Source organism: Rosa rugosa, chromosome 4 (genome assembly GCF_958449725.1).
Source record: "Rosa rugosa chromosome 4, drRosRugo1.1, whole genome shotgun sequence".
In the NCBI taxonomy this organism is placed as follows: Eukaryota; Viridiplantae; Streptophyta; class Magnoliopsida; order Rosales; family Rosaceae; genus Rosa; species Rosa rugosa.
Window position 1 is genome coordinate 12,170,880 of NC_084823.1, and position 14,661 is coordinate 12,185,540.

A 14,661-nucleotide genomic window follows, 5' to 3' on the forward strand; every position below is an offset into this window, starting at 1 on the left:
TGGCAAACCTGGCTTGACTTCCTCTGTTAACGTTAGTGATCCGTGGGGATCTCTAGTTAGCTATAAATAAAGAAAGAGAGAGAGAGAGAGATTGACACAAGATGTATAGTGGTTCGCCTCCGCATGAGCGGGAGACTGCGTCCACTTGAAAGCTATACTAGTGTGTCGAGCCTTGCGGCCTAACAAGATTACAAGAGATGTAATGGAATAATCATGTGTAGTGTTGTGGGAGGGGGCATTCCTTTTATAAGTGAAGGAATGCTTCTCCTTTACTTATTCTTCGATGTGGGACAAGTTACCACACATTTCTAGTCTATTTAACATGTAAAAAGCTATGTTATGGAGGCATGTTGGCAAGGGCGGGGTGGTGGCTTCCCGGTGGCGGATTTGCGACTTCCGGATACCGCCGCGTAGCCTGAACATAGGGCTACACGATGCATGTCTCGGTTGGGCCTTGCCATGTCTTGTGGATGTCCCAAAGTAGGTGTTACTTATGCTTGGTGATGTAGTAAATACTCCATGTTATTGGAGGTATGTACATCCTCTTTCTTGGTTTGTCATACATTTCCTCCACCTGCTATCTCTCTTTTTTGGCATATGGACAGCATGGCCTGGGTTTCCTTATCAACGTGCGCATTGATTGATGATGCATTATTATTTTAGCTATTGGTGTTGGTGGTTGATATTCATCTATAAGGAGGCTTTTATATAAGTCTACTATTGGTGCATCAGGAAAATTTGCACAACTTCATAAGCTGCTTCATGCATAATTTGTACTTCTTCACAAGCTCCTGCTAAACAGAGAACTAGGGGTTTTAAGGTTTTTATTATCCTTTATATGTTTCTTAGTTACTGTTTTTGGGATGAGAGATTGGTCATTCCATCATCTTCCTCTTCCTCTCTGTAATTTGGGGTCAGGTTTGAGATGATCATGGTCGCTATGTTGGTGGGTGTCAAGGTTTGGGTCATCGGTCGGCCTTTTTCGCAGAACTAATGGGTGTTATTTTGGGGATTGAATTCACATTTCATCTTGGATGGAATAATATTTGGCTTGAAAGTGACTCCACTAGTGTTCTTGCTTGCATTAATTGTTTCTTCTTCTTTTGTTCCACTGTGGCCTCTAAGGATTGCTGGGTTAACCTGTTTAACACGTATTTGCTCAATAACCTTTCATTGCTGTCATGTTCTATATGAGGGGAATACTGTTGCTGATAGGTTGGCAAACCTGGCTTGACTTCCTCTTTCTTGGTTTGGCATACATTTCCTCCACCTGCTATCTCTCTTTTTTGGCATATGGACAGCATGGGGTTTCCTTATCAACGTGCACATTGATTGATGATGCATTATTATTTTAGCTATTGGTGTTGGTGGTTGATATTCATCTATAAGGAGACTTTTATATAAGTCTACTATTGGTGCATCAGGAAAATTTGCACAACTTCATAAGCTGCTTCATGCATTTTAGCTTTATAATTTTCTAATCCAAGCATTCATGTTGCATAACATCATACAAAGATTAACTCTGTAAAAATCAATCAAATTGAAGATCTTTTTTTTTTTTTTTTTTTTTTTTTTGGAAAAGGGCCTGTGCGGTTGCCCTTACGCCTTGTCCATTAATAAAACCGTAGAATACATGGGGGGGACATAGTGCCTATACCCCAAATTACAATAAGTATCAAGAGAATCACCTGAGATAATAACAGGCATCTTACATAAGAATATGCATTCTAACATGCACCAGTTAGCGAAGAGTGCTCTACAGGCTACCCCATTCGCTTTACAATTGTGGTAACAAACTGGAAAGATAATGCTCACGCGGAGCCATAAGTTACTAATATAATCAGCTTTCCCAGTATGTTGCCACCGGAAATATTACCCGGTGGCACTAAGTTTCATTCTGCCACTAGGAGACTGCGACCATTTGACAAAGCAAGGAATTCTCCGCCTACCTAGAGCAGACATGGCACGCAAGATGCGTAGGCTGGGACAACGCCCACATCTCCCAACAAAAAAATGGTCGGTACTTATTAAAAGCAAAACATAAACTGCAATTAGAAAACCAAAATAGCTGAAAATTAAATGTAACACAGCCCAGGTTGGGCCCAACAATAGAACCCAGGCTCAGGATCCGTCCAAAAATGTGGGAAGGCCCCACCTGGCCCAGAAAAGCTCCTGCCACACCGTCCCACCACCATCCCCATCCACCTATCCAGCCTTCACCGCAGTCGCAGCACCGCCATTACCACCATGCCGCTCGCCGGACCTGAGATGACGACCCCCGTTGGCCAGATCCCAGATCTGGTAGGGGTCTGGCACCACCGATTGACACAGATCGAATCGATCTTCCCAGAGAACAATGATCACCGATCCCATCGTGCCATCGCCGCGCAGCCCGCTTCTCCATCGAGCGACATAGAGGCGCAGGCCATCTACCTCCCCCTTTCATCCCCGTCATCCACCATCGACCCCCACCTCGCTTCTGGGCAACACAACCTTCCTTCCCCATTCTTAAACCGGATTCCAGCCCCATATTCCACCACCAAGCAACCAAGCAACCAAGGGAGGCGCTAAACAATAAATCCCGTCCGATGACGACGTCGCTAGGACGTGCCGCCAGACGGAGAAGAAAACCAAGAATAGGCTACAAGCGCGTGGAGGCGCGTTCTTCCAAAGGCACAGTTTTCGGCTTAGTTATTCATTTCTATGAAATATATGGACGGTTCATCATAATAGTAGTAAGTATTGTTAGAACCATCCATTTGTTTGATTCAATTAGATAATTAAACGATTTCTAATTCGAATGATTTTTTACAGAGATGATCTTTAAAGGCTAATCTAAGATATGGACCATTGGATGATAAATTTATTAAGTAACAGTATGTTAAATGACAATAGAGGTGAATATGCTCGTTCACTCAAGGTGTTAACCTAAGAATTGTCATATGCTCGTTCACCCAAGCGGTGAACCTAATAATTGTGCCCCCCCCCCCAGGTATTTTTTTTTTCTTGTTTTTTTTTTCCCTATTAATAAAATTTTAAATAAGGGGACGGGCAGTGGGTTCCCAGAGTGTGGTGGACCATTCTCCTTCGGGATTGAGGGTGGGACATGCTCCCTATATTGCTTGCCTTCGAGGAACTAATATCGCCTAATCTCTTATTTAGTTATTTAAAAAAAACGTAATTTGTAACTATTTCCCTAGTTATACAACCCTGATGCTGTCATAGTGATGCTCATCACAATGACAATATATATGCATGTTCTTTACAACATAAAGGCAGCAGAAATCCAACTAGATGATGAATAAAATGAGACAAAAACAATGAAGTTAGAACCATTGTCATACTTGTCATTAGTTAAGGTGCTTATCGCAATAGAGTGGTACTAATACTTCTGGGAAACAAGGCAGTATAGATTTGCAACATGAAGAAGGTAGAAGATAAACTAGACAAAGTATATATGTATGCATGCATCTTACCAATTACTACTACCACACCAAGAAATTACTCGAAGACCTCTGATCAAGTTAAGCCATATATACAGACCCCAAAAAGGAAAAAGTTGAGCTTGCGCGTTATATTTAAACAGAGCTCCCAAAAGTCTCCTATTTGACAATACTACTACTACAATAGCCCAAATCACTGCGGACAATTAGCAACCATTCATTATGGGAGGCTATAGTGTGGAAGGTTTTGGAGTGCTCCGACCGGTGTTATTTAAAGTTATATCTCTTATACGGGACATTGCCAGCTACAGCAGTGGAGACTCTACCTGCTTAAGGTCCAGTTTGGGATTGATTCCTGAGCTTCTTGTGATCTAAGCAGTGTTTTTGGGCCTACATTAGGGTGTGTGGTTAGACTCGTTAAAGCTGATTTTGGTTGAAGCAACTTCTCCCATCCGCTGGTTTTTGAGAAGCAGCAATTCCTAGCTTTTAGAATTGCTTCTGCAGAACCACCCTGAAAAATAGGCCTGGGCTCGGGTCGGGCCGGGCCTGAAATTTGGTAAAACCGAGACCGAACCCGAAACAATCGGTTCGGGCCGGTTCGGTCTTCGGGCTTTTCGGGCCCAAAATCCAGTTTCCCAGCTCTGAGCAAAATATTCACAAAATTCGGTAAGAGGCGAGGTTTGAACCCCCGACCTCTTACGCGAAAGCATTACTCCCAACCACTAGAGCACAAGGCACTCTCATTATTTTATGTGCAAAGTTTATATTTATTTTGTCCTAGGCAACTTTTCTTGGTGGTGGAGACCAGCCTTTCTTTTCTTTTCTTCCACCCGGTCCTTTCTTTTCTTCTCCTTGGTAGCTGCAGCAACTTTTCTTTTCTTTAATGCTTTGGGAAGTGAGGCCAACTCACCACAAACCCATGTGAACAACTCAAGAAGATGTCGGCCATATATTTGATTATTCTTTCTTTCCTTCTTCTTCATCTTCTACACGGCTACACCTTTCTCACACCTTTCTCTTCCCAGTCTCAAAAGCTCAAAGCTAGTCAAGGCCATGAAAAAATCCCATCTCAGATCCTTATAAAACTACTCGTTTTTCATTTCCCACAATTCAATTTTCATTTCTCCACCCAAATAATCCAAAACCCACAACTTTGCTTCTAAAGTTTCCATCTTTTGGTTCTTGCTACTGGAGTTCGGAGGTGGAGAGTGGCGGAGGAGATGGTAATGGACGCGAGAGAGAGAGAGAGGTACTGAGACGGAGATTTGAGCTGGTAATTTTTTATTGGTTTCTTGCCTTCTGCAAAGTCTGAACTTTGAAATGGGGTTGAATCACCTTAATGGTTTAGGGTTTTAATCTGGGTTTTCAGAAATGAGGGAAGAACACGATATCCTTCGGGGCTGAGATGGTTTTGAGAGAGAGGGAGGCTGAGATCGGTTCGGGTTCGGGCTTTCGGTCTCCATATATTTGAAACCCGAGACCGAACCGATAAAATACATTCGGGTCGGGCTTTGCACCGAACCGATAATTTTCATATCAAAACCGAACTGAATCGGGCTTTTTTGCTCGGTTCGGGTCGGGTCCTCGGTCTTTCGGGTTTGGACGCCCAGCCCTACTGAAAAAACACAAAGCTTTTAATGAATTATATTGAACTACTTATTTTGTCCTCGTAATTTCTAAAAATTACATTGAACCCAGCAACCCTATCTTTTCTCTTCATTGCAGATACATCGTTCTCCTGCTCATCTCTTTGTCGTAAACTCCCTAATCCCTAATCCTCATCGGAGCAAATGGGCAGAGAAGGGCTCTACTTCTCCTCCTTAGCTCTCTGAGGAGCATCATCGTTCTCATCAAAAACAAGAGAGGAGTTCTATTTGTGATTGTCTTCTCCTCCTTCCTTCTCTACGGTCATTAAACTGTTCAAGCATCAATCATCCTTATATAATTTGTAGAATTAATATACATATTGAGATAAAAGTAATGCATTGATAATTTGAACTAGTGTAAAAGGACAATACATGAGAATTTTTTTAATTTGGTATGATTACATAATCAGAAACAAAGTTATGTATTTTAGTAACATTTTTTAGCATGTATGACCATTTTGGTAATTATATCCCAGCCAAAGCACTTTTTACTTACAACTTACCAAACACTAGGAAATTGCTTTTTGTTCTCACACCACTTTTAAAAACAATTTATCAAACACCTCAGTTTTTTTTCTTTCTCACAGCAATATGAGAAAGTGCTTCGAAAGTGCTTGTTCTCACAGCAATATCACAAGTGCTTCCTCTCACAGCAATATCGGAAGTGTTTTTTTCTCACAACACAACAATTCCAAACTGGGCTTAGAGCAGCTCCAACAGTTTCTCCATATTTTGATTTTTCTTTATTTTAGAGAAAAATGAGTCTCTTTTGCTCCAACAGATTCCCTATAACTATCCTCATTTTAGGGATAGTGAGGAAAGAGAAAATAAAATTTTCTAAATTTACAGCAATCTTTAACATTTTAAGGAAGAATTATGGAGATTTCAGATATTGCTGTAAAATAGGAAATCTGTTGGAGTTGGAGAAGAAAAATAGGCTAATGCTTTGACTTTTACTTCCCTATAATACAGAAATTATAGAGAAGCTGTTGGAGTTGCTCAAGCATTATGAATGGGGACTAGTAGGAATTTGTTTTCCTAGACACGAAACAGCCTGACCTTTGCCATACCATCCCTAGCCAAGGGTTCAGGCCTAGGGGGATGACAAGCAGATATGGCATTATTCCAAAGATGGAATGGGTAATGATGTCAAGAGGCAATGGGACTTGCTAATTGGAGGGGCAGCAATGCCAATTCATCCAATAAGCTTGGGAAAGCAATTTGGGGTCTCGATCACAGTTGCTAACAAGAAGAATTAAGCTTTTCTTAAAGAGGGCATTATCACAATTAACTTTCTTCCATGTACGTCTAGCTTGTGTAGGAGACATTAATTATTGCTGATGCTGAGTGCTGTACATGGGGTTTTAAGGAAGAAATAGTCCTCCATGCCATTTGGGGAATGCTTCCATGCTCGTAAACTAATCTGGAAGTTAAATCTTGAGTTATTTAGCAAGACATATGGAGCTGGAGTTCTTTCCTTGTGTCACTGGCTGCTGCTTGGCAGGTAGAGTTTGAAATGGCAATTAAACCTAGTCTGCGACTTGAACCATCAGATATCAGATATACAAACCATGCCTGAAGCTCAGTTTAGACGCATCAAGTAAGTTAGTATTCATCGTAATTCTGAAGAAACACAGGGTTATCCAATTATCAGAAATCTTTCCAGGGACTTGCGATGCAAATGATGGGTCTTGATTAGAAAAGTCCTACAAGTTCCCTATCTTTGTTTTGTTTGTTTAAATATCAGCCTCAGTTGCTCACCGGCTGTCTACTTGATGATGTAATTGATTGGTACATTCATCAGTGAAACAGTGAAAGTTAGAGACGTATACATCTCAAAATTTCAAATTTAGCAAGACATATGGCACTGCAGTTCTCATCATTGCTGATAAAAAAGTTGAGATTATTCATGATTGGGAAAAACTAAATCTGTTTTTAGGAGGTTACACAGCAGAAAACTATATATATTTCATATCAAAATTCCAAATCCAATGATCATTAATTACAAGAATCAACAGTATACAAGATAGAGACGTAACTTTACGGACAATTTCACCTCATAATTCCGCAATTTGCTACTGCATACATAGCCGAACAACCACTTAAGAACACATTGAAGACATAAAGAACTCCCAGATAACAGCCAGGTTAAGTGCCTTACACCAATGAATGAATTGGTAGATCCCTAGCTGGGACCAACACCACTTATCTATCCAATTTTAGATTACACCAAAGTGAACATTAAACCACAATGTGAGGATCTTTCCCCTTATTTGACTTCGAGGAAGTAGAAGTGTCATGAAAGAAAAATGATGTAGGAGCTTACTTCTGGGCTTGTTCCACCTTAGCTCGAATCTTCTGCTCCAATACAGATATTTCTGTCTCAAGACTGAACATTCTATTAAGAGCATGCATATTCTCAAGGGTCTCACTCAAAGTTCGGCTGTCACTCCCATCACATCGTAAGTGCTGCATTGGACCGTGAAGGAGCTTGTTCACAATACCTCGGCTGAGATCATCCACAGCTCTTCTTGTTTTCTTTGATATGTCATCACCCATTTTTGATAAGCATTTGTCTAGCTCAGCAACTCTGATTCTTTCTGCATAAGCTCTTAATTTCTTGATGGTAGGAACTGTCTCCAATGAATCCCTCCATGCTTCAAATTGCTTCGATTCTTCAGTAATAATTGATTGAGCTTCCATCGCTTTCCTGATGCGATCCTCTTTGTTAGCAGCCACAACCTCCTTAAGGTCATCAACATTGTAAACTTTAGCACCATCAACATCTGTAACACATGAGCCCACATTCCTAGGGACAGAAATATCGACAAATAGCCTCAAACCCCCAGTCTCTGAACCAACTGCAGGAAGGTCCTTCACATCCTCTTTGAAAAATAATGGGGTTTCTGATGCAGTGCTTGTAAAAATTACATCTGCCTCAGCTGCACAGGTAAGCATTTCTGTGAGGGGCTTGTAGATTATCTCAACACCCTTCAGTTCTTCACGGATGGCTGCTACTCTCTCCTCACTCCTATTTACAACCACCATCTTTGTGCAACCTTTGGATACCAAGTGTTTGATCACAAGCTTCCCCATTTTCCCCGCACCAATCACCAACATTCTAGCAGTAGCATGAGAGGGTTCAGGAAGCTTCATCAAGGCAAGTTCAACAGCAGCAGAGCTTACAGAAACTGCACCTGCAGCGATATTAGTCTCAGTTCTAACACGCTTTCCCACAGTGATTGCATGCTTGAACAGCCCACTGATGTTCCTGCCAAAGCCAACAACTCCTTGCCCAACTTTGACAACCTGTTTCACCTGGGCAAGAATTTGACCTTCTCCAAGGACAAGAGAGTCGAGACCTGCTGATACTTCAAAGAGATGTTGTGTAGCATCACCGTTATACAATAGAAACCGGTGCTCGCATAGCTCAGAAACGGGGACTCCGCTTGTCTGTCAACAAAAGTCAAAGATAGTCATGAAATGTTCTAGACCTAGAAATGATTCATTTTCAATTTAGGACAGGACAATTCAGTATATCAGCAAGTGAAAGTAAATACTAACAAGTTCATACTGTAGGCCACAAATGAAAGGAGAGTGTAATTCTTCTTTTCAAGGAAAGTAAGTAGATTGTTGAAAGTGTCAAATCAGATGGTCAATCAATGCCAAAGGTTTCTACCATAAGATCCTTTTTTTAAAATCGATAGATTTAGATATTTCGCCATTTGAACTTTTTAGTTTTTACTAGAATACACATAAAAAAGAGAAAGAGTACCTTTGACATCCATTCGGTCACTTCTTTGACACCACGATGCTGAGATAAAGCTACGACATATATCTCCATTCTGTTACAGGTGCTAAGAACAGCAGCTTCTTCTATATGATTTAAGCCACACAGCTCCCCAATGGCTCGAGGCCATTCTGCTTCTGGAATGGCTAGTTTTTCACGCATCTCAACAGGTGTTGTGTGAATACTAAGCCCAATGACCACAATGCTGCTTCTTTCCTTTGTATACCCTGAGAGATTTATTGTAGAAAGCTCAGTCAAACAATACTACAAGAATAGTTACAATAAGCCAGAGACTTGTAAAGCTTGTTCTAAGAAGCCGCACAACAACCTTATCCGTGGTAAAAAAATAAATAACAATAACTGCTAATTTCAATCTTGGAAAGCAACTCGGAATAGAATTTAGATATTAAACTCCAAATAAACGAAATCAAATACTGGTCACCTAAAGCTTCAGAATTGTAGAGCTGAAACCACTAGGAATAAAACAAGTGGGGCATATGATGAAAGTCTAAATCACAATGAAGTCGTAATATTGAAATAATATCACTATCATATTTTCCTACAAGTACTGAAATCATCAATATATAATATGAACTATATTACCAATTTCAGATTAGGAAAACGCAGCCAATATTGCCTTTTCACTTCAACTTCAAAATTACACACCACAAAAATACTAGTGGGAACATTAACAAATTTAAAAAAAAAAAAAAATTCCTGTTAATCAGCATTCTATACTCTAGAACCAGAAACACAAACACCGTCCAGAATTCAGCCAATTACACCAAACCAACAATTTACAAGCAGAAAACTCAATTCCAGCACAAACCCATTACACCATACACCAAAAACAAACAGAAAGCAAAACGCTTTAATGGGAATACAGAAACTCACTGTCAGCAGCAGAAGTCTTGAGCTGCTCTAGAGCCGAGACATTGGAAGAAGAGCCACTCTGAGCAGCCTGAACCGCAGCATCAGAGGCCGTCACTTCGCACCTGACTCCTCTCTGGACCCTTCTGGTCCAAATGGGCCTCGGCAAATACGAAGCAGTGGAGGAAGAAGAAGAAGAAGAAGAAGATGCCGAGGCCTTCAAGAGAAGAGCCTCCAATTTGGCTCCGGCGAAGCTGGTCGAGACCGCCATTGACCCAAACGGCAGGGCGTGATCGAAAGGCCTGGAATTGAGAGAGAGAGAGAGAGAGGAGAGGAGTGTGGCTGGGATGGGAAATGCGACCAGGGCTCGTGGAGCTGTTAGAAGGGAGAGGTGGCCGTTTGGGTTTGGTGGGTTACACAAAAGAATTTGACCTCGTATTTTCTTCTCTTTGTTTGTTTGTTTGGTCAGTTTGTGTGTGTGTGGTTTGATGTTGGTTATGTCAATGCCAATGGGGATGAGTTGGGATTTTGGGGTGTGTTTCTGATTTCTCTGTGCTCTTATTGGCGGATGGAACACACGTTTTATCCACACTCTCCTTCCCATCTCTTTGGGACCCACTACTCTTTACGAAAATCATATAAAAAGCAGAGAGAGCTGCTCAACCGTTTTTTGAGAGACTGTAAGAAACAAATGTATCTGACGGTTGATGATAAATTTACAGTTTTAAGTTATTATAATTTGTATTTATATTGAACACATGCGGCTTTGATGCAGTTATTCCTCACGGTCGGTTACAACTGTTTCTTAGATAACCAAGATTGAGAAAAAGCATATTGTTCTTATGTTAATAAAAAATAAATAGATTTCAATAATGTCTTTCACTATTTGTTGAAAATAAGATGGTATATTTTTCTTTTCAGCTATTCGTTTAACGAGATATAGTCATTCAATGCTTTAATTTATTTAGGACGTTGTTATAAAGGTATTATCGATGTATTTCTAAGATTGTAATAAAAGATAGTGAAAGGAACACATTAGCTGATATTTTTGCCAAAAGCTGTGTGACTAATTCTCAAGGTCTTCGTTTCATGCTCAAACCCCCTGCTCATGTTGTTGGCGATGACATTGGTGATCTGATTAAGCCAACTAAAATTTAGAGTAGTCATATCTGCGATATTTCCAATATATCTCCTGATATCTCTGTTTTTGGAGAGACCGATATATCATAGGAGGAAAATATTTTATCTTCTATTATTTCTGCGAAATTTCTCCGATATCATCAAATATCCCTGATATATTAGATATTTGAGATATATCTCTGATAAAATGAAGAAATATCTGTAAAGTTTAATTGAAAAAAAAAATAAAAAAATAAAAGAAAAAAAACTCAGTTATTCGCAGAGAAACATACATTATGGAATATGGAGGTTATATGACTTATATCAGGGTGTAAAATTCTAACAACGGTTTCTAGTCAAGATATGACCTAATAAAGAGGCAAATTAACCTGTTTGAGAAAAATGCCTCGAAGTGAAACCTTTGAAGGCAGATTTGGGTGAAGCGAAATCCTCTCAAGGCGAATCTGGATGAAGAGAGATCCCCTCAAAATGATTCTGGGTGAGAAGTAATTCTCTAAATGCAAATCTATGTGAAGAGAGATCTCCTCAAAGAGAATGAATCTGGGTGAGGAGAAATACCCTCAAGGAGATTATGGGTGAGAAACTGAGAATTGAGAAGTAATTCTCTAAATGCAAATATGTGTGAGGAGAGATCTCCTCAAGGTGAATATGGGTGAGGAGAAATCTCCTCAAAGAGAATCTGAGTTAGGAGTATTCATTTCAAAGGAAATCCGAGTGAGGAGTGGAATCCAGGTGAGAAGAAATTCCTTGAAGACGAATCTGAGCGAGGAGAATTCATGATGAAGCAATTAGTACTATATGAGTCACATGTCTTGGTCTGATTATTGTATTTTTGTAGACCAACGAACGACTTTTCAACCACCTAGAGTTTATATTTAGATGTAGATAAAGTTGACATTCATATGTATTTGTTAATGTTTGGATCCGTGGGGATCTAATTAACGATAAGTAAAGAGAGATAGAGAAAGAGAAAGAGTTGACACGAGATGTATAGTGGTTCGCCTCCGCATGAGCGGGAGACTACGTCCACTTGAATGTTGTACTAGTGTGTTGAGCCTTGCGGCCTAACAAGATTACAAGAGATGTAATGGGATGAATGAATGTGTTGAGTTGTGGGAGGAGGCATTCCTTTTATAGATGAAGGAATGCTCTTCCTTTACATGTTTTTCGATGTGGGATAAGCAACCACACAATTCTAGTCTAGAAAGCCTAGTTGTGAGGGCATCTTGGCAAGGGCGGGAACGTGGCTTCCCGGAGGCGGATTTGCGACTTCCGGATACCGTGGTGTAGCTTGAACATAGAGCTACACGATGGATGTCGTGGTTGGGCCTTGCCATGTCTCGTGGATGTCCCAAAGTAGGAGTTACTTATGCTTGGTGAGATAGCAAATACTCCATATTATTGGAGGTATGTACAATATTTATATGTAATTCAAATAAATTGACTCTTTTAAAAAAGATATATTTTTCCGGATATGCCTGATATTGGAGATATATTTCTGATATCTCTCTTTTTCTAAGTTCTGATAAATATGTAAATACAAATATTTTAATCCTTGATCCTAGCTAAATTGTTATTTAACTGTTTTGGGACTATAACCCCATCTTACCAACGTAATAAATAAATATTGTAATAAGAGTTATCAATTACCAATTATATGCCCACTATTATTTGGTTTAGTAACATAGTTTTCTATTTGTAAGTGAAAAGTCATGAATTCTGACTTATGAATTAATTGTTGTAGATTCTTAATTATTAAAAAAAAAAAATTATTTTCACTCATGATTTTCTTTCTATATGAGTAATTTCACTCCCCTTTAACTTTATGTTTGGTCTTTGAATCACTTGATCAATATCAACCATCTAAATCTTACATAGAGACAAAGTCAGTAATGACAAATTAACTTATGCTAAAGACGAAATAGAGTATCAAGCTGACAATGTTCCCATGGATGCTTTCAACCCGCCCTGGATGCCTTTTTCAAAACTATATGAAATATATGATACATATAGAAAGTGATAAGGTTGGAAGATGTGGGGGCTGAAGATATGTGAAAGAGATTGCTTCCTCAGATTTCCAGGCCTCTATTTGCCACAACTTTCAGAATGAGAAACTCCGACTCGTACGTGGAGAACAATAATTCTCACACTTTTGGATATGCAACTTTGTGGTTTCTATAATTTAACCACTACGTGTGACTCTTTCTTCCATTCTGCTCTTTTTAATATCATGCCAATTCAAATATATATATTGTTGTTTGAATATCTTCTGTATAAATTTTGCTGCATTGTTTTATATATCTTACTTTGTTTGCTTTTGTTTCAATTGCATGCGATAGTACTGGTGTTTGTTTGCTGTACAAACAAGGGCGATGAGAAAATTGAAGAAATACCTTTGAAAAAAAAAATATAGAAATAAGAAAAGAAAGAACGAAAAGAAAGAGGAACTAAAAACTCCCTATTAATCTTGTTAAAACACTTTCTATTGTCTTATTCAATAATAATAAAGAAAAAAAAAAAGATATTATCAGACAAGTGACCATACTTTTATATATTTTACTCTCATCTACTGCAACTAGTTTATTAGGATAACGAGACACGTTAAATTCATTGATATATCAATCATCTAATTTGCGTGAATAATAATTCACATTGAATATTCTGAAATGCGTATTAGATCTTTCTCTTTGACATCAAGTTACTTAACATTGTCAGTCACACCTATGAGTCATCGAAAATCCGATTGCTTTATAGCTAGATTAGTGATCGACTTCCAAGAATATAATGAATAGATAAACCTTTATATAAAAAAAATTATATATATGCAATCTGCAAGTACAGTTTTTCTTTTACCAAAACCGCGCTCAAGCACATAGTGTTGGCTAGAAGTACAGTAGGAGCAATATAATGTGAACTGTATATTCTTCCAAGCATCCATTAACATTTCCAATCCGACAATCTTGCCGTGATGTTTTTGTAAGCATGATGAAGAATAGGGTTTTCTCAAATGACCTCGATTAAGTTGAGCTTGAAAATTTAGTTTTAGCAACATGCATAAACTAACTTCAAGAGCATCTGCATTGTGTTTTACGATAAATGATTATCACAGTTAAGCCAAAACAGATGTCCATTTTCTAATCTGACTCGTGCTTAAATAGTTCACAAGTGTTTGTCAATAATGGAGATAGGGTTTTCAAATTGGGACAATCTCAGGCTTGAATCCATCTCCATTCTATTTTAGACCATGTTGGGTAGTGCATTCCAAGATATCTGAACAACTTAATCTATTCTTTAACACCACCAGAATTCAAGAAAAAGAAGTTGATTTTAGAGCAAAAAGCTACTTTCCCCACCAATAAGGACATTGTTATTGGGGTGGAACTCAGCACTGTCTTCAAAGTCATGATTACAGAGATTGCGGTATCTAGCTTAGCTATAAGATGTACCAGATTGCCAAACTAGGATTGCAGTGTAAAACCATAATTACATGCTCACAATCATATGCATACAAGCTTAACAACAATCACAAAGGAACTAGAACTTACCTTCAACAATCACAGGCATGGATTCCATCTTATGCAGCAGCTTAACTCGATCACTAAATATGGTCTTCTGTTACTTACCAACTTGCCTCTCAATGGACAGAACTTATGCAATAGTCGTGGTAGTAATCAGGGACCAATTCATCTGTATATATAGGTGACTTAACCCTCACAAGAAGCTTCCCATTAAAGCATTCCTCATGGTTTCCTAGTTAGATTCTTAATGTATC

The 14,661-nt window shown here is 39.1% G+C and overlaps 1 protein-coding gene across 1 annotated transcript; it reads right to left on the reverse strand.

The window, feature by feature from the left end:
- Positions 1-7,021: 7,021 nt before the first annotated feature.
- LOC133743270 (glutamyl-tRNA reductase 1, chloroplastic) lies at positions 7,022-10,259 on the reverse strand. The gene is made up of 3 exons (XM_062171136.1): positions 9,774-10,259; positions 8,865-9,106; positions 7,022-8,542 (listed from the first exon to the last, which is right to left on the reverse strand). Exons 1-3 carry the CDS (start codon positions 10,018-10,020, stop codon positions 7,412-7,414), a joined length of 1,620 nt encoding a protein of 539 aa, XP_062027120.1. The 5' UTR covers positions 10,021-10,259; the 3' UTR covers positions 7,022-7,411.
- Between the last annotated feature and the right edge of the window lie 4,402 nt (positions 10,260-14,661).

Coding starts and splice junctions, on each gene's coding strand:
- LOC133743270 (XM_062171136.1), bottom strand. CDS start 10,020: ATGGCGGTCTCGACCAGCTTCGCCGGAGCCAAATTGGAGGCTCTTCTC. Junction 9,107..9,773: donor CAAGACTTCTGCTGCTGACA/GTGAGTTTCTGT, acceptor TAAATCTCTCAG/GGTATACAAAGGAAAGAAGC. Junction 8,543..8,864: donor TGACCGAATGGATGTCAAAG/GTACTCTTTCTC, acceptor TTTTGTTGACAG/ACAAGCGGAGTCCCCGTTTC.